This window comes from Falco cherrug, chromosome 3, assembly GCF_023634085.1.
Source record: "Falco cherrug isolate bFalChe1 chromosome 3, bFalChe1.pri, whole genome shotgun sequence".
Lineage (NCBI taxonomy): Eukaryota > Metazoa > Chordata > Aves > Falconiformes > Falconidae > Falco > Falco cherrug.
In genome coordinates, this window is record NC_073699.1 from 66,760,590 (window position 1) to 66,786,449 (window position 25,860).

At 35.6% G+C, this 25,860-nt stretch overlaps 1 protein-coding gene across 1 annotated transcript in view; it reads left to right on the top strand.

Moving 5' to 3' along the window:
• The window catches only part of DOK6 (docking protein 6), a 253,286-nt gene that overhangs the window by 136,115 nt on the left and 91,311 nt on the right, over positions 1-25,860 (top strand). Inside the window, exon 4 of the mRNA XM_055706156.1 lies at positions 18,027-18,146. Within this exon, the coding sequence (XP_055562131.1) occupies positions 18,027-18,146 (120 nt within the window). The remainder of the gene's footprint in view (positions 1-18,026; positions 18,147-25,860) is intronic.

Here is a 25,860-nt window from a genome sequence, read left to right on the forward strand (position 1 = left end):
AGCCCTAAGAATAACACATTTCAGAGCAAATCATCACTGATTTGAGACCTGTGCTTCAAAACTGTGCAGGAATGTTAGCACCATGTTAAGGTGTGTCATTTGCAAAGGCTTCTATTTTTCATTGCCTTATGAAGGGGAGAGTCTAATAAAGAAATTTTTTTTATTTTTTTTTTATGTCTTCATGGCTGGATACAACCAGTCTTGGCTGCAAGCCAGCACTAGGCTGTAAATAGTGCAGCCTATGTTAGGAAAGCATCATATCTCTGCAGATTTCCCTTGTTTTTCATCTGGTTTGCAGTAGAGTCAAATTAGAAACATAATCACCTGTTTTTGCCAGTAAATATGACGCTAGACCTCTGAGGAGTCAGCACACGTTCAATGACAATACTCAGACTGTACTATTAAGTAAAAGAAATCTGCACTACCTCTGTTCCCAACATTCATATCTAGGACACAGAGAATGTAGTTATTTTGTAGTGGGTTGACCTTGGCTGGCTGCCAGGTGCCCACCAAGCGGCTCTCTCACTCCCCCCTCCTCAGCAGGACAGAGGGAGAAATATGATGAAAAGCCCATGGGTCAAGATAAGGACAGGGCAATTGCTCATAAATTACTGAAACAGGCAAAACAGATTTGACATGGGATAACTAGTAAGAAGGTAGGAGAGTGAGAAATAAAAACAAAACTGAATTCACCTTCCTCCTGCTTTCTTCCCAGGCCCAACTTCACTCCCAGCTCTTCTCCCAAGCAGCAGAGGGGGGCAGGGAATGAGGGTTACAGTCAGTTCATAATGCTTCCTCCTCATGCTCTTCCCCTGCTCCAGCATGGGGTCCCTCCTGCTGTACACGGTCCTTCATGAACTTCTCCAGTGTGGATCCTTTCCACAGGCTGCAGTTCTTCATGAACTGCCCCAGCGTGGGTCCCTTCCATGGAGTGCTGTCCTTCAGGAATGGACTGCTCCGGCGTGGTTCCCCTGTGGGGTCACAGGCCCTGCCCGCAAACCTGCTCCTGCAGAGCCTCCTCTCCACAGCTGCAGCTCCTGCCAGGAGCCGGCTCCAACATGGGCTCTCCACAGGCTGCAGCTCACCTGAGGGCATGTCCACCTGTAGTGGAATGGGGTCCTGCGTGCTCTGCAGGGTGGATATCTGCTCCACCATGGTCCTCCATGGGCTGCTGAGGCAGGGGGACAGATAGCCTGTGCCACCATGGTCTTCTCTAAGTGCTGCAGAGGGGTCTACTCTGGTGCCTGGAGCACCTCCTCCCGCTCCTTCTTTCACCATGTCTGCAGGGCTGTTTCTCATTTTTGCTCACTCCTCCCTATCACATGCTGCTGTCAGCATTTTTACTGTATCTTAAATGTGTTTTCGTAGAGGCACTACCAACATTGCTGATGGCCTCAGCCTTGGCCAGCAACGGGTCTGTCTTGGAGCCGGCTGGCACTGGCTCTGTCAGACTTGGGGGAAGCTTCTAGCAGCTTCTCACAGAAGATGCTCCCTTAGACCCTCTACTACTATAACCTTGCCATGCAATATGCTATGCCAATACATATATGAAGCAATATTTTGTGAAGGAATTGTTAGCAAATAAGCAAGTTTAAGATAATCCTGTGTAATTGTTTATCATTTATTTTGTGTCTCTTCTTTCATTATTTTTTTATTACTGGGTCTAGTAGTATTAAGGCTCGTGGGTTTTAAGCACATCTATTTACTTTGCTTATCACTCACTCAAACTCCTAATGCTTTCAGTCTGTTCTTCTGGCAGGTACTGGGATGTTACAGACTCAGTAGTAATATGTCAGTAAAGAAGTACATAGCTGGTGGACTTCTAGATTGTTTCCTTTTTCCCATTATTTTTCCCATTTAAAATTTTTCTGTGAAAAAAACCCAGAAAATACAATAACTTAACTTATACATATTGTGTTTGGGCACATTTCTACTTCTTTCCCTCTGGGATTGTGTAATATTCCATCTGTTTTCCACAACTTCGCTAACACTGGAGTAGAATCCAACTATCAACTGAGATAAAGAGTTCTCATCTACATGGAATGTAGGTCAAATCTTCTGGGATTTAAGAATATGTATCACCCTGTAAAATTACATGACTTCTGTGGTTCCTGACCTCTCCTGAGAGTAACGTACATTTAGTGACAGCAAAAAAATCCTGACAGTAATTTATAGATTGAATTTGGAGTATTGACAGATGATGTATGGCTAGTTGATCCTAAGGAGAGTTCAGTGAATAACATGACAATTTACTGCTCCAAACCCAAAACACCCGATCTATTTTTCATTCTTTGTCACTATTCAGCTTGCATTGCATTACATGTAGCTACCTACAGTGTTAAAAGTTATATGGGACTGTTAGTAGGTTAACTGTTTCAAGCCTTTTGAAACACTTTTGTCACTGAATGAAGGCAAGCTGAGAAGAACAGCATGTGTAAATGAGCACAGAAAGTTTTGTGTGCTGCTAAGGTGTGCTTAACCACATATTCAGCATGGGATATTCTACTTCTTGTAGTCTAGTCATGAAAATTTTGGACAAATCTCTGCACGTTTTAAAAAAAAACACCCACCAAACAAAACAACCACAAACTACAAAAAAACCCACCCAAAGATCAATATTTGATGTCCACTGTACATCTATCTTCATAACATTTGGAGAGGTTTCTAGAAGTTACTGCCAATGTGAATGTTGCTATCAGCATTAACCCAGCCCTGCTGAACAATCCGAATGGAACTGCAGTCAGGGGGATTCGTAAAGCTTATACATTTGCGTTTCACAGCTGGCTAGCAGTGAGAACTAAAGCAATTCCTAAGACTGAACCATGTTTGGGACTACTGCAGTTATATAGTGATAGGCAAAGATTTATGTGACCTCTGACCCGATGCTCTTGTGAGATTTCTAGTTGTCCCAGCTTCCATACCTGCAAAGCAAAGTTGCTTAATGCACTGTCACAGCCCATTCCGTTTTTTTTTAATCCCTTTGGCAATATTTGATGGGAAAACGTATTGAACTATGGCCTACCTTTAAGAACATAAATACATTTTAGGTAGAAATAACTACATTTCAGTAATTCATATTGTTGATTTTTCCTGTGTTTTTGAAAAGAGTACAACATCTATTATTTGTTATGTCCTCCAAATAAAAATAGAAAATGTACTCCCTTCAGAAAAGTACAAAAAGCTTTCCAGTAAGTAATTACATCCTCTTAACCTCTGAGAACTAGCACACAAAACAATCTCTTTACCTGGAGAAGCATCCAGTCCTTTTGTGAATTGTATAGAGTATGACATTTGTGTTTTAAATTATCAACTTCTTCCCAGTAGTTATGCATTGGTGTTAACAGTAGTCTTATCAAGACTGTATTTTCTGAGAGTAGTCTAGCATTATTGAGACCAGCTTCAATTATTTGAGATTTAACTAGAGTAGTTCATTGATCTCCAAAAATAGGGTTCCAGTTACAAACATGCACTTTCATAAAATGGTCCCATTTATGCATAAAATTTATCCCAAAAAGATTCCCAGATTTCAGGTAGATATGAAAATGAATCACAAATATGCCAGTGACCAGAGATTTCAGTTTCTAAATAGTGTATTCCCAGACAACTGAGATTCCCCTGTTTACAGTGATTGATAACCCTGCGATTAAGTTTCAAGCAAGTCAGCATTAGATCTCTCAAAGAGAGATCTTGTCCTTTTCCTTGGTAAATAAATAAGAATGTTTTCTTGAATGGATTATACTCTGTGAATAGTTTCTCTGTCAGTTTGGGACATTCAGCCTTAAATTCTCTGGAGATCTTACACTAAATCTTTTCTTTTTTTTATTTCAAATAAGGAAATTCAGTCTAAGGCCAAGGAGCAAATTGTGCTTCATACACCCAAAGAAGCTTAATTTAAAAGAAAAGCTTGATCAGTCAAAATTGGTGCTCCTCTTAATGTAGTTTTAAAGGAGAATGGTTTTTAAAAGTGGCCCAAAGTGCACTGCTTTTCGTCACATCAATATGGTATCAATTGCAATTCAGTCTTTTCTATATGAAGATTGCACTGAAACAGGAAAATGTGAACATATTTTCTGAAACTGCAGTTCAGGTACATTCATACAATGTTTCTGTAACTTGTACAGAAAAATGAACCTTTGAGGTCTAAAAAAGCTTTTTTTTTTTTTTTTTTTTCAATTTCTCTCCTAAAACATGGCTGCTTTTAAAGTTTTGTTTTAAGCAATTCCAGCTGCTTCCAACTGCTACTAAACCTGCTTTGCAAGTTAATCTGAGGGTAAAACTGAATTTAATCTATAGAAAAAACATGAGGGAATCTCTTGAATGCAGATGCATTTAAGTTTTTAATATTTATATGGTTAAATCTGGTTTTCAATTTTAATTGGCTTTGAAATCTATAGAATATTATAGATTTATGCAAATAAGGAAAGTAAGGTATTAATGATGGCAAATATATTACTTTTCTCCCTCCTGCTGAAAAAGCTAGCATTGGTATGAATATTTTATATAAAAATATAAAAAAAATTGTGCTCTTATTTGGGAAAAATTTTGAATTTTTGCTTTAGATTCAGTTCTTACTAATTTTTAATTATTCCAGAAAGCAGAATAAACATTATATTAGGTTTAAGCTTTGCAGGTGTTTGGAGGATCAGACTTGGAATACTGTTTGATAGGTTTTGGTGACCAGTTTAGTTTTGGTGACAGTTCAGTGCATCCTTTCAAGCAAGTTTTGGATTGCATCATATTTGATGGATTTATTTTTTTTCTTCATTCAAATTGAGTGAACACTCATATCAATTCTTCATGCCAAAGTGAAGACAAAATTAACACTTCTGTCCACAAAAGTAATGTAAATATTTCCAAGCTGTATTAATGCTTTGCTTGTAACAATGCACTCATACAGTGTTCTGGCAGGTGTTAGGGGTTTAAGCTTTACATTTAGCAAAATCTTTATAACATGTGCTAGTCTTTTGATGTCTTATGAAGATTTGAGCCTTACTTTGAAGTGAAAGCTGTATATTAATCAGAATTATGAGGACTGTTGGCCTGCTTCTAAATGATAGAAAACTAGATCTGTTTTCTTCCTGGAAAGCTGTACATTTTGAAAATATGGGACATATCTTAGTTTTTCCATGTTTCTGTCTGTATCTGGACTTAATGTTGCAATGAATTTTTTTGAAAACTGCAGCAGCATAGAGTTGTCAGCAACTCTTATGAGACTATTGGGTAGCATTAAGGAGTGATTAGCTTGCATGTTTTTAGTCATGTAAGGTAAATTTGAAAAACTAATCTCAACTTCCTCATTTGTTTTTAAAACCAAGCCTTTCCTTAAAAAGTGTGTGTAATTCTAAAGTTATTATACTATATGTATTATATAATACTATATTATATATAGTATAATATATAATACTATATTATATATTATATAAAGTATAATACTGTTATTTTTATATTAATGAAATCATATAAACTGGTCTATTATGAAACACCATTTGTTTCTAAACTGGACATAGTCAAAAATACTCCTGAGTTTAGGAGAAAAAAGTAGGTCTATTGGCTAACTGAAAAATTCAGCAAACTTAGAATTAATGAAGTGGAAAAGGGAACCAAGTCTGTCAGCAAGGAGATCATTTAATCATCTTCCAGATAAGAACAATGGCTCACTGATACATATTATCTCAGTTTCAACAAATGGGAAGTACTTTGTAAAGTGTCCCCCAAAGATAGCTCCTTGGACTGCTGTTGGAAAATAGTCAACTCCATTTCAAAATGGTACTTGCTCAGTAACAGAACAAATTTAACTGTTTCTTTAGAAATGTCTTCACTGGCCAAACTTCTCAGTAGCTTAGCATTTTGTTTCAATTTCAGGGGGAATCAGTCCTGTAACTGAAGTTTAAACTGAAGTTTTTATTCCATAAATAAATAATTAAGTCAATATTACAGCTGTTTTTTCTGCCTAGATTTTGTTATGGATAATTTTGACTGGACCTAGAAATTGAAATAATGAGATTAGAGAATGTGCTGTGGCCATATAAAATAAATACGGGTAATAAATATAAAATGAATGAAAATTTGAATGTGCTAATGGACAGGCCTCTAGATAATTAAGCTAACCTATTTAGAGAAGACAGGACTGTGTAAGGTAAACCTGTAAACATTAGTCCAGTAAGAATGATAAATGTCTTACTGTGTAGCTTCTGCTTTATATTCTAAATATCAATGATCTTACCAAGATAAATTTGCTTGAATGTGCAAGGAAGTGAGCCTAAACTTTGCTATAGCTTACAGCCACCTCACTGAAAATATGAGAAGTGAATTAAACAGGTGTCTGACATTTATCTCCTCAACTCTGTCTAGTGATGGGAAATGAATTAATGCAGGGAACTCAAAAAGCCAATGTTATTTCAAAATGTTTTTTCTCACTTGACAGTGTGAATCTTTTTCAAGTGTAGTACAATGTCCATGATAACTATGTGATTGAGGAAGCAATGCTCCCAGCATATGTCACCAGATATAGTGGCACTGCCCCGTTAGTAATTTCTGTCCTTGCTGCTGTTAACTCATCATCAATAGAGTACAAATCAGCATTATTCAGATATGTAACTTCTCTGTATTACATTTGTCTAATGAATTCCAATGTGTTCTGAGTATAACTAGTTTTGATTCCACATGGTATTTCATATTGACAGTTACGCTTTTTGCTGAGAAGTGTCTATTATTTATCTATAGAAGTGTAACTTAGATGAAAATGTAGTTTACTGCGGGTAAGGACCAACTGAAAAGAAATTCTAAAAATCATATGCATCATTAATTAGTCCTTCAGATGCAATGCCCTGCTATCCATTTCTTGATATCTGGACATTTCCTTGGATTCATAGCCTATAAAAAACCTGCCATTTTAGTAAAATGTAGACAGAAGTATATTAAAAAATAATAGTGTAAGTCAACGATCTAAGTGAAAAGGCCTAATATCTTGATTTTTAAGGCTTTATTTTTAAGATCTATGATCATTCTATGAGAAAATTGAGTAGGAAGAAGTTGGAGAAAAAGTTGTATGTTTCTGCATGTGATTATGTCAAACTACTTTACAGGCAGTTTGTATCTGCATGCACGCTAAATTAAGAAAATTGTGGTAGCCCGTTAATTATGAGGTTTTAAATAATTCTAATTTGGTAAGGTCATCACATTTATAATTTTATTCTCCTTTGTGAATCAAATAGATGACATGTAAAAAACATTTATGTAAGCTGATGAAGATTTATTATGAATTCTGAAAAGTATTGTCTTTAATGGAATCTTGAAGAAAACCTACAAATTTATAACTCTGAGTATATGTAAAAACTTTCATTCAAATTTGATCTTTATACTTATAAGCATTACACATATATTTGTCAGTGTAGACCTTGGACTTCATAAAGGATCAAATCAAGGGAGTAAAAGAAGATGCCAATTTTTCTGATATAAACAGAAAGGGTTTCTCTCTTTCTAGCTCAGTAAAGCATTACTCCTCCAAAATGTCACTATCATTTATATAATAAGTTTCTTTCATTCATGCTTCAAACTACTATATTACACTATTAGTTTTGGGCATGGAAACTGATCCATTACTTTTGAAAGTTATAAAGATTCTGTGCAAAGATATATGTTAGGTTTTATTGTGAAAATGTGAAGAATACTAAGTGTCTGCCTGCCCTTATCTGACTCAAAAGAAAGAAGAAAATTATACATTTAGCTGCTTTTAGTGATTTGGCTGCTATTACGATCTCATCATAACACTGTGATCCTGTGTTATGTTAAAAAGCCCTGATGTGAAATTCATATGTTTACGAGTAAGTCAGGAAACCCCTGTTTGCACTCACAAATTCAAAAGGTTATTTATTTTTACATTTTTTAAGGCAGTAGAGCTTTTAGGAGTACGCCACAATTTCCAAGCAGAAAGAAGAATAACATTCAAGTCATTTTCTCATTTAAAAGCATTAATGCAGAAAATAGGGGAAAACATATGACAGCCTATATATTGTAATTTTGCCCATTTATTGAGTGTGCTGATGGTGCTGGGTAACTCCTTTTTTAATGGAAGCAATTGATTTCCTCATCCCTACTCTTAATTCATTTACGTTTATAATTTGTTGTCTTGCTTGTTCTCTCCATTAAAAGATAGCCAGGGAGAATGTGGATTTGAATTTTGTTTAGTTCATGAGACATCCCGAAAAGGACATTTGCCTGGAGTCCAAGTAAGGAACACAGAAGGCAACCAGTCTTTGCTAGTGTATTAATCCAACCCGTCCATAAAGGAAAGGATGTTTATCCTCTGCCCTCCAGTACTGTCTGTGTTTATAAATCAGTTCACAAGTAAGCTGTAAGTGGGCAAGTGATCACCAGTGTGCATAAATTACTGCTACATCTTCAGATACTGTTTTCCACTGCAATCAGCACCCCTGATTTACAAACCTAGGTCCTAATCTTCCTGTGCAGTTCCCACTTTATAGGATTCAAAAAATTAAATTTAAACATTCTTTATACTTTCATGATGAGTTGTTTACTCTTAAATAAGGATTTGAAGTAAAACAGTCTTTCATCAGTGACTCTCCAGTTAACGTGGCCTTAAGCCATCATTCAGCAGAGTTCTTGAAGTTTCAAATGATTGGATTTTGGTATATTCTGTAAGATTGCTTTCATCAAGACTTACTCTGATTTTCTTGGAGGAAAATTACACATAATTGAGGTTGAATTTATTTGCTGTATTCCTGGTTCAGCAAAGGATGTAGTTCTGCTGTACTGAATCTTAGAAGTGTTCCACTGAAATAAATATAAAAATATTTTAAAATCTCATTAGTTAATGAAAATTGGGATTCTAAGTTTCAACTTTAAGCAGACTGCCTTTTCACAGGCAACCATACGTGCCTCTTACTTAAGATCATCTTGGTAGAGATAACAGTAGTGTATATCGGAAACCAGGAATCTAAAATGGCATCATTTCAATACAATTTTATTTTAGGAGATTAGTATTTACAGAAGGTTCGCCTGACCGGAAAAGGTCTGTTTTCATAGACATTCAAAGAATGTCTATTTTCCTAGAACATTTTCTAGTTGAAATAATATTTGCATGTATCAAATATAGGGATCCGTTTCATCCTGAGAATAAGAGATACAAGTGTAAAATGAGAATAAGAAATGTGAAAAACTCATAATAAAAATCAATCCCTTTTGGGTTTAATTCTGTAGATATGAAATTTGAGACAGGCATTTCTCATTATATTTCCCTAGATGCTAACTCTAGACTATGAACTGTTAAGATTTTTTTTTTCAGTATCACCACATCAAAATCCACCAAGAGTTAAGTAGAAGACACGCAGTCATCTCTACCTAATACTTTGTTTTTTTCTGAGAGAAAAGTTTTATGCAACTGAAAATCAAGTAGAGCACATACCACGTTATGTTCTTGCAGATTATTTCAGTCAGAAGTTGTCTGTAATTGCTTTGAATGACTTTCTTTGTGCTTTATTTTGTCATAAAATACTCTTGTTAACTCTAGTAGTAGAACAAATTCACAGCATTACAAGACTAGTTTTAGGATTTGGGGAAAAATGCTGTATCTCATGGGCAATGGAAGCACAATAAGAAAAAGATTAGTCTTTGATTAGGTTTGTTATTCTGAAGTGGTATATAGCATCATGCAGGAAAGGTTTCCTAGAGTCTGCAACATCGTAAGGGGGCAACACTAACACTGCCCTCCGTGCTCAGCCAAAATAGGACAATGTTTAATAAATCTAAGTATTCACAGCTGTAAGTCTTGCTTCAGTCAGACATGTTTAGCCAAAGAAAGGAAGAAAGGGAGATTGCAAGGACTTCATAGTCTGCTAGTCATTGTCTGCTTCTATTGGTATAATGCAGAAGCTATTCAGATGGCTGGAGTGAGTGTCATATGGTCAAACATATAAGAGCAATGAAGCATATAGTGCCAATGCTACATATTTTTTTTCTTCTGTATATTGAAACTAGGCCTTGTCAGCTTGATTTTGTGTAGGAAAATAATGTTTTCAGAATTAATTACCTCATCTAACTCTTTTTCTGATCTTCAAGTGGCAAGATTTTAGTCAATAGGTCAAAGGTAAAACTGAATATTTAAGATACTAAAAAAAATAATGTGAAATTAACCTTAGGATTTGTACTAGTTTATTAGGTATGGATCCTCTTACTAAACCATAACTTAAACACTTGACAATGGGAGAGGAGCATACTTCATATTTACGAGAAGGTATTAAATTTCCCATGCATTTAAGAAAAGGCCCTATAACTTTTCCAAGAAGATTAAAAGTATTGTGGGAGTAGTCTAAATCTGAAATGTTACAAAATTTTTAAGCCAGAAAAATGCTGTTGCTAACTGCCAGTCATGGGGTAGCTGCATAAGATGACGTGATAGCATCCTCTGTGTGTTATGTTACTGGTGACAGACCCTTTTTGACCGATCCTGCTTATGTCATTCCCACTACAGGCAAGCTGCCTGATGTTATTTTACTGTCGTGCCATTGTCATTTAATGTTAATAACTGTTGAAACAGGTATGGATTGACAGTCCTGGGGAACTGTCTAATTCCCATGCCAGATTCTTGTAACTAGCCTGTTAGTTTCAGAAAAGATGTAAATGTTTCTCCTACATTCAGGTAGGTTTATGTAATTATTACTTCGCACTTGAAAAAAGGTTTGAATTGAGAGTGAAAGTTTGCCAGAATATTTTTTAGTAATGATGCTCTATCAGCTCATTGTTGATCTGTTGGACATACAAATGCCTGATAAACATTTACGGTATAATGACAGTCACAAATCCCCAGCGTGAAATAGAAAACATGATTTGTAAAAATACCTATACATCTACCCTCAAGGACTAATTTATCCACTAAGTAACATTTTCTTCTTGGAATGGCTTCATTAATTTCTGTAGCACTAATCACTGAGTAAAGTGATACTCACCTTTTTTAATAGCAGAAATTGCCATCGACCTAAAGGAAAAAAAAAAAAAAAGTCGTACAGTTACAGTAGCACTAGTATTGAGCAAAGGAAATTGCTTTCTTGTAGACTATTTTTCTTCATTTTCCCATACATTCTCTATTTTTTAAACAAGTTAAGTGAGTTCTGTTTCTGTATGAAAAGTACATTCTCAAGCATCATTTGCGATAGGGATACTTTTTTTCCCATTGCTTTAACTTTAGTTAGGGACTGCTAGTCAGCATTGCGGAGCATTTATTTTAGGGTTTGAGTGAAGGGTGCTCTTTCCCTGTAATGTTACAATTGAAAGGAGGAGCAATGTAGGTAAGAGCAGATATTATGTGCAACTAAAGTCTATTTTAGGAAAACAGTTTAATAGACAGTAACATCATTATGATATTTTTTAAAAAATACTTTTATTGCCTTTAAAAGCATTCACTTAACATTGTGTTTATATTATGAACAGGGTAGTAGATGATTTTGTAGCTGAGTGCTCATTATTCAAGCTGACACTTTTGATCAGACTTGCAGAAACGAAGGAGGTATTGTCAGGAAAATGTCAGTTTTCATATACCTTGATAACTACAGGGATGCACAGATGACTATTTGCAAATGCAGGTACATGCACAAATTAAAATTACCAGAACCCCCTTTGTGATGTATCTTGCAGCATTTTCAAATAAGTATGGATGATTTTTGGCAGAAATTTCAGTTTTAATTTTACTATACCTAGTAAATGTTGTTTGTAATTATTGTAATTAGCTGCACTATCCTTATGCCAACACAAATTTAAAATAGCAGATGATAAGAAAATGAGTTTATTTTTTTATAATACTTAGACTATATCTTCCCTTAGTTAAAAAAGTGCATTAGCACAATATACCAACAGTTAAAGAATATGTATTCGTATTCTGTAGTTATTCATTTAGCTCGATTTCTGCATTATTTAGTATTACCTTAAGAAAAAAAAAAATGCTCAAATTGTACAGAGAAGGGTGGGAAAGTCATTAAACTGATGGTATATTTAGAAAAATAGCTGGAAATAGTTAAACATTAAGGGTCTTAATGGTGTTAAAAGGAAAAAGTGGCAATGACAAATTTTTGAGGAACTTGACTCACTGACTTTTTTTTTTGACAGAATATTGTCAGATTTCCTTTAAAATATTTTGTCACAGCTTGAATATAGAACATTTTCAATAAGTTAATGAAATTTAATAGTATATGTTGTTTTCTTTCATGCTTTTCCTTTGTGTTTTTGGTTCAGTGATTTACACTTAGGTAATAACAGGGCCCTCCACTCCAGGTGAAAGATCCAAAAATCACAGTTAAATAAAAAAACAAAAAAAATTTCCTTAGAGGTAGTATTAGTTGAAACACAAGCAAGAATTCTGTGTATGAGTCCCATATCTCATAAAATATCTCATAAAATATCTTGAAATATAATTGGTCAATTAAAAAATCATTTTAATAACCAAATTGTTTTCAGACTTGCAGCCCACTATCCCTGTTACTATCTAATTGAAAACAAGTTTTAGTCTACTTACAAATTTTCTGTTCTTTTAAACTAAATAGAACTTACGTCCCCTTCATTGCTTCCTATCTATCATTTACAAAAAATTGCCTAATTGATGCATAGTGTTAATCAGTAATACATGTTATTACCAAAATAAGCGCTATCCATATGTTCCTCTGAGCAGAGATAAGAAATAGCAACATTGCTTTATTTATATCTGTGTTTGAGTGTCTGTGATGTGCTCTAGTAAAAGTACCCTAAGTAGTGGAGTCAGTGTTAGATAACATTTAAAACATTTATCAAATAAAATCATGTTTGAATCATCAAAGGATGATATATATCCTGATAAAGGATATAGGGGTTTAAGGTATTATTGATTTTGATAACGAATTACATTCCTGCAGGCAATAGTGTTATTTGCTAGTGAAAAAAAAATGAAATTAAGTTGCTGTATATATTATATGTGGCACATCAGTCTTGTGGGAATTTTATCATATTTTTTCCTATTAACTTCTAATTAAGACTGGGTGATTTTTAGAAGAGATAAATTGTCACTTGTGACTTTTCTGCACCATCATTCTTTCTTGGTAGAGAATATCAGGTCTAAGGCCTACTAATCCAAACAGGAAAGATTCTTTGGTTTCGTTCAGAGTAAAAATATTCAGTTGGATTTGGACGTCATATAAAAGTCATTTAGAGGGAAGAAGAGTCAAACAATTTGTGCAGAAAATACATAAAATTATTTCAGAAATTAAGAAACTGACATTCTGGGTTTGGTTAGTTTGATATTAGGGAAAGCTCAAAGAGTGAGTTGTTTTGATTTGCACAAGGACAATGTTTGTTATCCCCTCTAATATTGCATACACGTTATTTCCAACTTAAATCCTTTGTCACATCACTTTATGTGGGCTGTGAGAAGGGGAAGAGGCAAACTTCCTCATCTTGTTTTAAACTTTAAGAGTTGCATAGAAATTGAGCCCTTTTTTAATGAATGTGGTAACTTGCTGCTGCTAGTGATGGAAGGGATCTGCTGGCATGGAAAGCACTGCCTTGCAGAGCAGGACGTGGCATTACTCAAGGAGGCAACAGCTGGACAGATCAGGAGTGGTCACCTCTTTTGGGCTCTATCCCAGGCTAGCGGTATTCGGCTGTGATGGCAGGCTCCTGTAGGATTGTGCAATATGATCACAGGAGGTAAATGTGAAAGAATGTGAAGTTGTCAGGATCCAGAAGGTAGTTGATTTACTCCACATGTAGAATGCTTCCCAAATTAGGACTCTGAAAGTAATCCTGCCTCTAGCCTTAGAGACCTAGAGGATCACTAAGAACAGTGAAGTGAAATGTATCCGTATACCTGTATCTACGTCCCACCCCCCCGCCCACCCCCTGTAGAACATGATGTGTAACATGAACCGTTTAAAACCCTAAGTAGCAAAAGAGCTCTTTCACTATTACAAATTTGTATTTCTAACACCATTTGCCAGTATTATTTCATCACCATTATTACATCAACAAACCCATTTATATTGCTGTGATATTACTTATTTGCAATGTACAACTGAAGTGGTTGGAGTAGATACAGTAACAGTTTAATCACCTTGGAACTGAAGTAGAAATTACATATGACTGCAGGCATGACCTAGAAGATCAGTTAAACTGCAGGAAAATACTGCCAATAATAAGGTAACACGTTTACAGATGAGTTCCCAGTAATATTTATTATGCAATAAACAATGCCTAATCAAGGTCTCCTATCCTTTTTGTATTTTATCTCACCTCATGACATTTGTATAGAAGTGTTTTATAATTGAATAATAGTAAAGATGAAAATGCAAGTATTTGGATTTTACTTATAGCTGTAAAAGCATGCTTTACAATTTATCATGCAGTCCAAGAATTCAGTTATCTTAAAAGGAAACTAAATTTTCCAATGACAAGTACAAGTTATGGCTAAACCCTCAGCATTTAGCACCAATAAATCTAATCTAGATGCATATAAAGAGAAGAATTTTGCTGTCAGTTTTTTATGACTTGGTTCTTCTGTAATTTTTCATCTATTTCAACATATGCATGTAATCAAAATAAAGAAGTAACAATACTATCACTGTTTTGTGACATGGTAGCTGCCATTCCTGAAGATTGCTACTATGACTAATGCATTTATGTAGTATAAATTACAATAAACAAATTGTTAAAATCATAAATAATATTTAATTTGTTATCCAGAAACACAAAACATTCTATAGACCTTTTACAAAAGAATGGTGAACTGCTTTATAGATGCACATGATGAAAGGCTTTGGCTTTGAAAGGGGATTCGCCTGCTCCTGAAGATTTCACATGTCTGTCAAGGAAAAGGTTGAAGGCAATTCCTTGCAAGTAAGCAACAGCTATTAGGATGCATTAGGTAAACCTGTCTTGCACAATATCCTCATACCCTTGACCTTTCAAACACATTTGTAGATAATGTTGATGCTTCTGACAGCAGACACAAATCTGTGGGAGGATATTTCGGTTCTGCATTGAAACTATATTTTCTGTACTATTAAGTTGATCGTTTTTTTAAGATACAAATTTTGAGTTATACAGTAATACAATGTGTGTTATAGCCTACACTTTGCAAAATATAGCCGTGACCTTATAATGCTCACAGTAAGATAAGTTTCTTCTGAGTGGCAGCTGGAGAATGGTCTAATCTGGGTCTAATCATCAATGTATGGCAGTGAAGAAGCAGCAGCTTAAATTAAACTGCCAGAGTCAAACACTCTGAAAGGCAGTTTCTGGATCCAAACTTTCAAGATCTAAATGTTCCTATAATAGAGAAAGGCAAGTGGATTGAGGAAATGAAAACAAAGATGCCCACAAGAAACAGTTTCCTATAACAATGCTTATGTTGTTTCCCCAAAAATCTATGGGAAATGTGGTGTGAGAATACATATAAATAGAACTTAGTGCTTTTACGTGAGTCCTGTTTTGAATATATATTGACATTAAACTGGATTTATGGAAATGCCAATGTGTTTTCATTTCTTCATAGTTTGTAGAATTGGAAAGGTTAGTTCAGTGTTTGCTTACCATCATCTCATTCTGCATTTCCAGAATGTACTCTTTCAGTCTGGGTGCAGGCACAATGAAAGTAAGTAATAAAATGCAGATTTTGTAAAATATGTAAAATACTACATCCTGACAACGCTCCAGGAAAAATTACAGAGTTTATACATTCTATCAGGATATATATTGTTCTGTGATACAGTTTAGGCAGAAAAGAAATTGTGAGAGGGAAGGGAACGAAACATGGGAGCACTGGACTAGATTTGCACTGTCACCTTTGTGCTACCACCAGTCTTTCTGCCCAGATTCCCCTGAGTTTATCTGTAGCTGGAAGCAGATGTTGGATGACTCAGTGGAAACCCTCCCTGGGGGGGCTTGATTTACTCAAGTGCTGGTGTGCTGCCCCCTACACCCTCTCTGCGTGCTGCCAGAACATGGCAGCATGTCTTGTGGTCCATTTTCATCATCTACCTGGCATGAAGCCCTCTCCATGGGAGGGTATAATTTATAAGGCATGGCTCTGGTCCAAGCGGCTTCACGAATATCCGAAGAAATGGCAAAAGCTGAAGGAGGGGAAGGGAAAACAGGAGGGAAACTTCATGCATGAACAGAAGATAAATTTTGGAGATAGGCTTTTAAACAAATTCATCCTACTTCTTTTAAAAGCCTGGAGTGTTTATTACTGTTCAGAGATAAACGTATTCTCTCCTTGCTTCCATCAAGGAGGCTGTACCTGTAGGAGCATAAAGGAACAGTACAATGTTACCTTAATATTTATTTCTCACATATGAAGTTAAATGTCATCTGGATGTTACTGACAGAATTTCTGTCTCTTACCACCAGAAGCTGAGGATGTTATGAGAAGAAAAACTTTGGATTTCTGTCCCCTGAGACAAAGATTGCATAAATTCAGGAATGGGAATCAAGGGGAAACCCCTTTGATAACAGCATTCTGAAGAAGCCCCCCAAACTGTTTGTACCTCTGTGACAACAGCCACATTTGGCTCTCAAAAATCCCAGAACAGGCTCGATCATTTGAGCTGCCTGCCTGAGAATTCAGTCTACTGATAGCCTACAATCAGAGAATTCAGTCTACAATCTGTTCCTGGATTATTCAAGACCCTGCAGAAAGGAGGGTATCCAAAGCGTTTTAGACACCTGGAATTGCATGCCTGTCTCCCTTTCTTGTCCAACAATTTTTTTTTGTCATGAGATCTATGCCTAACCAGATGAGAATTTGAGTACTGTACTAATTAGTCATGGAAAGATTTTTCTTGGATATAAATTTTCACTAATTACGATGAGTCATTATCACTACACACTTCAGGGCTTGCATTCAGTATTTTTCTCTCTCTCCGAATTTCAGCACTACATTTGAGAGATTGTCACGTAAGTATTTTCCAGTTGTTCCTAAAAATAGGAATGAAAAAACTGTGGCAGTTTAATAGAGACATTTCTAGATGCTTGGAGTCCCCCACTCTTAAAGATGATCAGGTGTACACTGACTGTGACAGTGGACACTCAGTGTGTGCTTGGTGCCAAGCCTGCTCTCCAGAAAGTTTCCCTGCGGTGAAGCCTATCCTATAATAAAAGGCAGACAGCCTAGTTGCATTATTTTTATTAGCTGTGGTTTCCCACTGTGTTGAATGCCAACTTCAGGTGTTGGTGGTTTGACAGATGCCAGGAATTTTGTGATGTTAAGTTTGGGAAGTGGATAGGATGTGGCTGGGTGTGGAGAGGGGTTGCTGTGCTTGGGGGGATTTTATCTCTTGGTAGACTGGCAGATCGGGAGCGCTACGATGTATGTCAGTGGGATGCAATGGAGGACTCAGGAAGTACTAGGAGGTTTTAAATTTTCACACGAATGTTCCAGCTAATGCCCAAATTGATCTGAGACCAAAAGAAGATGAACAAAACTGAAGAAATAAATTATTCAGGCAAACTTGACAGGCATAGCTGTTCCGTACAGCAGAGAAGGAAGTTTTTCATTTGAAGATCTTTTTATTACATTTTTTTTCCTTTGCTCCTAAAATATACTCTAGAACCTTTAGAAACAGAAAGTACTTTAATAGTTCAGATTCACCTAAAAAGCAGTAAATAATATTTCAGATATTATCTGTACTTTTTTTTAAATTGCATTTTCTCTTTCAAGAAGGCCTACTAGATATACTGTGTATATAGATAGATAGATAGATAGATAGATAGATATACTACCTTGAAAACTCATTACTTATTCCCCTTTTTTGTTAACTCCACCTCCTGTACCTGAATTTGAAAATGTAACATGCAGTCCTAATACTGTAAACCCTTTTGGGAGTTCATAAATCAAGGCAAAGAAATTAATGTGGAACTTTATGATAACAACTCATGTTTCAACAGAATTATGTTGTCATAAAGCTGGTCAGTAAGAATGTATTGATTTAGCTTCACACTTTTTTGAGTAAAATGTTAAAACAAACATATTTTTTTTTCTGTTTTTCCAGAACTAGAGGCAGAGGAATGGTGCAAACATCTTTGCATGGAGTGTCTGGGAACCAGGCTCAATGACATAAGTCTTGGGGAACCAGATTTGTTGGCTGCTGGAGTCCAGAGAGAACAAAACGGTAAGTAACTTTGTAATTACTCTGAGATCAGTTCTTAGGTCATGTCCCATACTATCTTTCCTTGAATTTCTTGTTTGGAGAATTTTTACTATTAGCTAGAAGCACGTCATTAATAACTAAACATTTGGATGTGTTTTTGAGGCTTAGTTCTATTTTTCCTACAAATAAAGACGATTAAATTCTATGCCAAATAGCATACCTTGAGTGACTCCATGTCTTCATTGTGTTCACATTTTGCTGTCATGAGAGATGATACTATGACCCTCCTGGTTCTGGAAACAGTGGCCTCTATGCAAAGGAATGAAACAGTGGCTGTTGTTCCACAGCCTTTAAAAGACAGTAATGAACATACAGACACTGCTTTGAACTGCAAGACACATATTTGCTTTAAACTCATACCTGTCTAGAAAAACGAAGTCAAGGTCATCTAAATGTTGTCAAATACGGGTGAAAAGGGCAATGATAGATGCTAGTCAGCACTAAGCATGAGCTTGTAAGTCTGATCTAAAGGCTCTTTGGAAAAAAATTTAGATTACATACACACAGAGGAAGGATGCTGGTGGATGGAATGTGCAATAAGAAAAGAAAATCTGTGATTAAACTGTCATTTAATTCCAATTAGTGAACATGAGGGCAACACAAAATGTTCTTATTTAGTCTTCTCTAAATTAGAGCTCTTGATTATTACTGTCTTGATGTTTATAAGAACCAATAGGTTTTAACAAAGTAATAAACCAAACTGCCTCAATGGTCATAAAATATCAAACCAACTATCATGAACAAAACTAATTAAATTATAGAATGAATAGCACTATATTGATTCTATTGTACTAATCTTGTAGAAGAGTCCAGACCTCTCTAATAACATAAAATATACTGAAATCTTTAAAAAATTTTGTTCAAATGTTAGACAAATTCAAGCATGATTTAAAAGAAGTTCAGATTTTTGCAAAGTTGTTTTCCTGCCATGAGACACAAAATTTAATATGTAATCTCAAACTATTTAACAAAAGGAGAACTACTAATGTTGTAGGAAACTGATAATGATCAGACACCACTCAAAGCATCCTATCTGCTGCATTATGTTCATAGGCTATAGGTATAAAATTCATATTCATGCTGTTGGAGAGAGAACTACGTGAGCAGGTGGAGCTCCTTCGCAACACAGAAGGGAATAGAACTTGTCAAGAGATTGTGATGTGAGCAGAAAACCAGCCTGAAGTTCCTCAGGCTCTTTCTGCAGCGAATTCATGTGCTGTCCAGCACCTTTTGAACAAAGATGGTGAATACTACATTTCACCTTGTTCTTGAAAGGCATCCAGTTACCCACATGTGACCTCCAGAAGACATAGATCAGTTCTGTTGTATGAGTTGGTCTTGATTCGGTTGCCTTAGTCTTGAAATTAATTGCAGTGCTACCAACCGGCATATATGAACATAATTAACATCTTTATTGTTCTAAGTCAATACATGAAAGGAAACAAAGAGGCAAAGCATGCATTTGTTGTACAAGTCACATGAATAAGAATGCATGGAGAGTATCATCAGCCATATTCTTTTAAACCAAGTGACTGAATATGTATAATCCAATACGTGACAAGCATGCTCTGAAAAATCTTTAGTTACGGTATCTTAGACAAGTAATTCTGATACCTATCCGCTTCCTTCTCTCATCCCTTTGATGCACAGTTCTGCATTTTAATAAGCATGTTTGGAAATCAAAGTTGACATATTCAGAAGCAAGCAAATTTTGGGTGGTCTTTTAATCAGCTGGGAAGGAGGGAAGAACACAGAGATTCTTACTGTTGGTATGAAATCTAGCATTTTGTTCATTTAGCTTTTCTGTACGAACCTACGGTTGGACTAATTTCTTTAGCAGATACCTTCAGTAAAATTAGTTGAGTGGAACTGTTACCTCAGTCTATACTAGTTATCTTATTCTGCAAACTTGGCAGTATCATTCCCACATGATGGTTTTGTGGAAAGGGTAACTAATTTGAGGGTGGAATCATTTGGTGAGCTCTGATGAACATTCACATTTTGAATTTATTTTCTTGCACGTTTTCCCCATATTTCAGCTTTTAAAGACATACTGTCAAAATCGTACTTCAGAAGATACCTGAAAACCTTTCAAAAGTACTGAGCTTTTGTTGACCTGAAATTGAAAGGTCAAAGTTAGGTTTCCAATTTGAATTTCATGAAAAGTGACTATATATATGAAATGTCTAAAATCTTGCTCACTGTGAAAATGGCAGTTGTGTCACTCTCAGGGTCATTTGTGTGTGTGTGTGTGTTAAATAAAAATTACACTGGTATAGTACCTTAGAATGTCTTTACTTCAAAACATATTGCAAGTATGACAGCTTCATAGAATTCATCTTGAGTTAGTTGATGTATTACTTTTTTATTTATTTGAATATTTACTTGAAACAAACGTGAGAATACATATTTGTGTACATTTGTAAAGCCTGTAATAGAATTATTATTATTATTATTATTACTACTACTACTACTACTACATTTTAAGGGCTAAACGGGATTGAATAATAGTGTTATACTGTGGATATCTCTATGATAGGACAGTGTGCCAATACCATTAATCCCAAAGGAACAGGTGTATTAACCATTAGTCTTATCTCATTCCACTGTATTTTTTCAATATTTTTTTTTCCAAATACTTTGCCCTAAACATTTTCTGAAATGTTTAAAATTTGATAATGATATTTCCTTGATCATAATAAGGGCTTTTTTCATGACCTACTTTACATTTTCCTAGCAATAATATTTTTAATATGCAAAGTTCTTTATCTGTCCAACCAGTTACCCATTCTTGTCCTTAAAGGACATTTGGCTGATGTATGCCATGTATTTGTAAGGGTATTCAATGAAGGGATCAGGTAAATTGGCTATCTCTTGAAAACATAGTAAGTTTTTGTAGGTTTGTGGTTTAGCCCCTGTATATGACCACCTCAGCCAGTACCTTCAGTTGCAACATTGGTAATGACTTTCTTAACTGGGACTGTACAAACTGCTACATGCTGCTTACATTTTTTTATAACCAAGGACACACATTTCAGAAAATATTTGACAAGGAAAATATGTGTGTTTTCTGTGACTTTTCTAATGTTTCTTTTTGTTATAGCTGAGCCTGTTTATCCTCCCACTCTCAGTCTTTTAGTTCTCCTATGAGCTTTTAATTTCAGAAGGCAAGACACTAGATTCTCTGTGACATGAATGCAATAATATGGCTTGCAAAACTGTTTCAAAGGCTGTCAAAATTGCAGTTTGGTGTCCAAATGTCATGTCTAAAAGGCCATACAAACATAAGGCATTTCTGTCCTATGAGGATAAAAATTTATAATAGTGCAGTGATCTGAAAGAAGTGTTCTTTTAAGTGCTAGTGAGGTCTATTTTATTATAGTTGCACTGTTGCTTGACCCTCCAGCACCAAACAGTTCTGCTGTGGTGTTAGATAAAAGACCGTAACTATAGCAGTGCTTATAGCAGAGACCTCTAGCTATTGTGTCTTGTAGGAGGAACAGAGAAGATACCTAAGCAATTCTTCTGCAAAGCACATCATTAACAGAAAGCTTCTCACTGGATTTATCTGTGTTACTACTTTCAAGAAGTGTTGCTGCCAGTCTTGCTGTGTAAACTCTGCTGTGGAAAATGACCCTTAAGTGGTTTTCTTTTTACATTTAAGGCTCACAACTATGGCTGCTTAATTTGCAATGATACACAGATTCCAATAAAAATGAGATTTGAAATGAAGCTTCTGTTACTCTTCAACCATTTTTTTCGTCTCTCTCCTGCAAATTTAAGTGATTTGTGTTCCTCAACCCTGTAGCAGCAAGCCTGTTTCCGTTTAATTTTTTTTTTTCACACCAGTCTGTTACTGTTTATGAATGTCCATTTAGATTATTTGATAAAGAATTAAAATACAGTATTAAATCAAAATTAGTAAAGAATACATGATCCTAATCAGATAACAAGTTTTGTATAATGGCAATGGAGCTATATATTCATGGTAAGACAAATAATAATACACACTTATAACTCCAGGAATGAAAATCTGGACTCAGTTGGATCTGATTACACCATTGACAAGTAGTGTTATAAGAAATATCCTGTGATACTTACTCCTTATTCATATTCCTCAGGTTTCTCAAGCTGCTACTAGGGGAAGAAATCATGAATGTAGATTCTTCATTTGGAAGAATTGGAAACTTCCTTTCCAGCTCTCAATGCATTTGGAAGCAGTTGTAATACACTCCAAAAAATTAACAACAAAAACAAATCTATTTTTTTAAACATTTTTACCTGCCTGGCTGTTTTTATGGCTAGAATTTGTCCATACTCATGATTTTTTTTTTCCAAAATATCCTTGTTTCCGATGTGTCACCCCATTTTCATTCTTTATAAAAGGAATTCATTAGAAAGAAGTCATCCAAATGAGCAATATACAGTGACAATGTTTACTGTGTAAAAGAAGCCAGAATATTCAAGACAGTATTGGTTAAAAAAACATTACATGTAGACAGTGTTAGTAAATCCACTCTTCAAGAGCAGGTGCTTTGTTGGTGAAGACTCTATTCCTATCTATTTTGAATATTAAATAACACTAAAGTAGCCGAATACTGGTACTAAATCATATTCTATTAGCTTCACTTGTAAATCTGATGTAAACAGTGAAGAAAATAGCCAAATGTAAAAATGCAAATTTTTAAACTAAAGAAAAGACCTGATTCATCTTTTGCTGCTGTACCTCATCTATTGTTAGGTGTCATGCCTGTGATGTCAATATGATATATTTCCATTATGTGTTACTGGTGCTTTGGCTTTTTAATTTTTTCCTATGCATTATGAAACTAGTTTTGATTTTAGTAGTCTGGAAAAGTTTGAAAGATAATTATTTTATTTTACTTTTACTCCTTCCTAATATGTAAATTTCTATCTCGTAAAATTACTTCCTTTGTGAAGTTTTCCTCTTTGTCATAACATCTGTTTTACTTTCCTTTTTTATTTAGAAACATTCCACAGTACAGCAGCCTTGCTTCCTGGTTTCTAATTGCAAGAAACTCATTAACTTCTGTTAGTAAAAATGTAGCTTTTCATAGTGAACAACGTCCTTGAATCCTCAGAAGAGGATTATGAGTTATTTCTTTATGCTACATATGGAGATTACAAGCTATAAGCAAAGCATAAAGACTTTGTAACTACATTCACAGAGCGGACTTGTTTTAGGGCATTTTTGGGGGGTTGTAGAATCTCTGTGGTTTACTACATTAAAGTATTTTGCATGGGTTTTGTTCATCTTACGTTATCCTTAATCCATTTTTATACTTTGGTTTAAAAAAAAAACACACACACAAAAAAAAAAAAACAAAAACATAGCCAGGTTTATTCAGAAAAGAAAGGTGTTTACAGTTTTAATAGCTCATTAATCCAGTGAGATTTCATATTCTTCTCTACCTTACTACTTATCAGAGAAAAAAATTTAATATTTTATTTTTATAGTAGCTTTTATATTTTCAGTGAGACATTAATAAACATTTCCATACCTTTTTTAACAGAATCAAAGCAGAATAATTATAAGCAAAGTGATAACATTAATTCTGGAGTCCTGCTTCCTCACTGAGTAAAGCAGAAGAGAAAATACAAAATACTATGTCTTCAAGACTTAAAGCTCTCTTTTCACCTGAAAATTAGCAACAGACGGTCAGCAGCAGAAGTTTCATAGAGGGAGTTCTCACAAGTCATCTGGATTACAAGACTACAATGTCATCTGCTCAGTTTTCCAGCTGGGATGATTTAGGCAAAGGAATCCATTGATAAAATGGCAGAACCAGGATCACTGGGCCTCACAGTCATTTTGTTTCCCTAGTACCCCTGGATTTTAGGGTGAAAGGTTGAGAGCATTTTGGAGTTGCTGCCAAGTCTCCGTCTCAGCCAGTATGCTCATTTTAACAAAGACTTATGATCCTGTGCACTGGAAAACATTATTAAAGGTCATATTCTTGCCAAAGCCCAAATGCTAAACACCTTTACATGCACAAAGTGTATGATGAAGCATTGGTCTGCTTATTCAAGGAAATGGGAAAGAGAAGTTACATTGAAAAGAGCGGAATAGTAAGTGTAGCAATATAATAGTATTTTTTTCTCATCCTGACTGTCCGACTCCCTGAACTTCGCTCTCACCAATTTTAGAAGAGGGAGGAGGGTAGTGATGCTGAATCCTGAGGAACGGCACCTCCTCAGTCTCAGCCTTGTCCTGTCCAACAGGATAACATCTACTTGATCTGGTTTCATCCATCTCCCTATTTTCTGAGTCTCTTATTAACTTCTATTTACTTAATCTTACAACCCAATGAACTGTTAGTACCTCATTGCACTCATACGCAGATGGTGTCTGACCCACAGAGAAGTTAAATGTCCTATTCGATATGATTCAAAAGATCTGGTGGCAGAATTCAGCTGGGACTCCCAAATCTAGCTTATGAATGTTTGTTCTTGCCTGAGTAAGTTTAAGGACAAAACTTGCCACTAAAAATTGAATGATTGTGTTACCATTACCTAGATACCTAGATACCTGTTCAAATATTTTATGAAATGGAAAACTTGGACCTGTGTTTTAATTTCTAAAATTATTTCAGAGTATCTACACCTTTCCATGTCTTCAGTTTCCCACTACTCAAAAGTATTAGGCTTTGTTTCAAAAGCAAATATATCCATCCTCAGTCTTCTCCAGCACATACTTTTGTACATTTGCGTTTCTTGCCATTTGAGTAAGGTCCAAGGGTGCTACATTTTGCCCTGCAGCTGATGTTCAGTTTAATCAAACATACTTTCTATAATCCATGACACCTCACCTTAGACACTGATCTCCCATGCAAAGTCAGCAAATGTGTCCTGACAGTTTGAGAATAATGTATGTCCTGAATACCCTTCATGCAATAATATCCTCAAACACTTCAGAGAAGTCGAACATTTCATGAGGATCCTGGTAACTTATAAACCAAGTTGAAATACTCTGTGCCTTCAACACCACAGTTTAATGTTTACTTCAGAAAATAATTGTACCTTTCAGATTTCTCTGCTGTCTGAGGCACTTTGTCAGTGAAGACAGGTAAAGGAAAAGATTTCCATTCTCATGTAGTAGCCTTATTCCTTCATAGACACGTTGTGTGATTTCATTTAATGTAAAAGAGAAACGGCTGATACGTCAGTCACCTGCATCTTTCTTTCAGAGGAGGTAGATAGCAATAAATAACAACGTAATAATGCAAAACTGGAGTCTAATATATGATAAAAACACACTTGTACAGGTCCTAGGCATTATTGCATGACCATCACAATGACATATGGGTACTGAAAAATTATTGTATAAAAATATAATTCTATCACAAAGTGTGTTACCTTGTTCTCCACCATTCCCTTCCCACTGCAGGCATTGAGCCAGACTCATGTGCGAGTCCTTCCATTTACTTGGGCAGGCGTTGGGTTAGACCTGTGCCCAATGCACTCCTCTGAGGGGTAGGGGAAATTCTTTGCCGTGAACTCAGCAGCACCTGCTAATCAATTTGTGCTGAGTATCAGAAGTCTTCTACAAAACATTTAGACTTTCACACTTGGGACCGTAGTCATAAAATCAGACTTTTAGGGCTAACTCCTGTTAGTGTGATTAATGAGAACTACAGCCTGGGAGAAGAGGTTG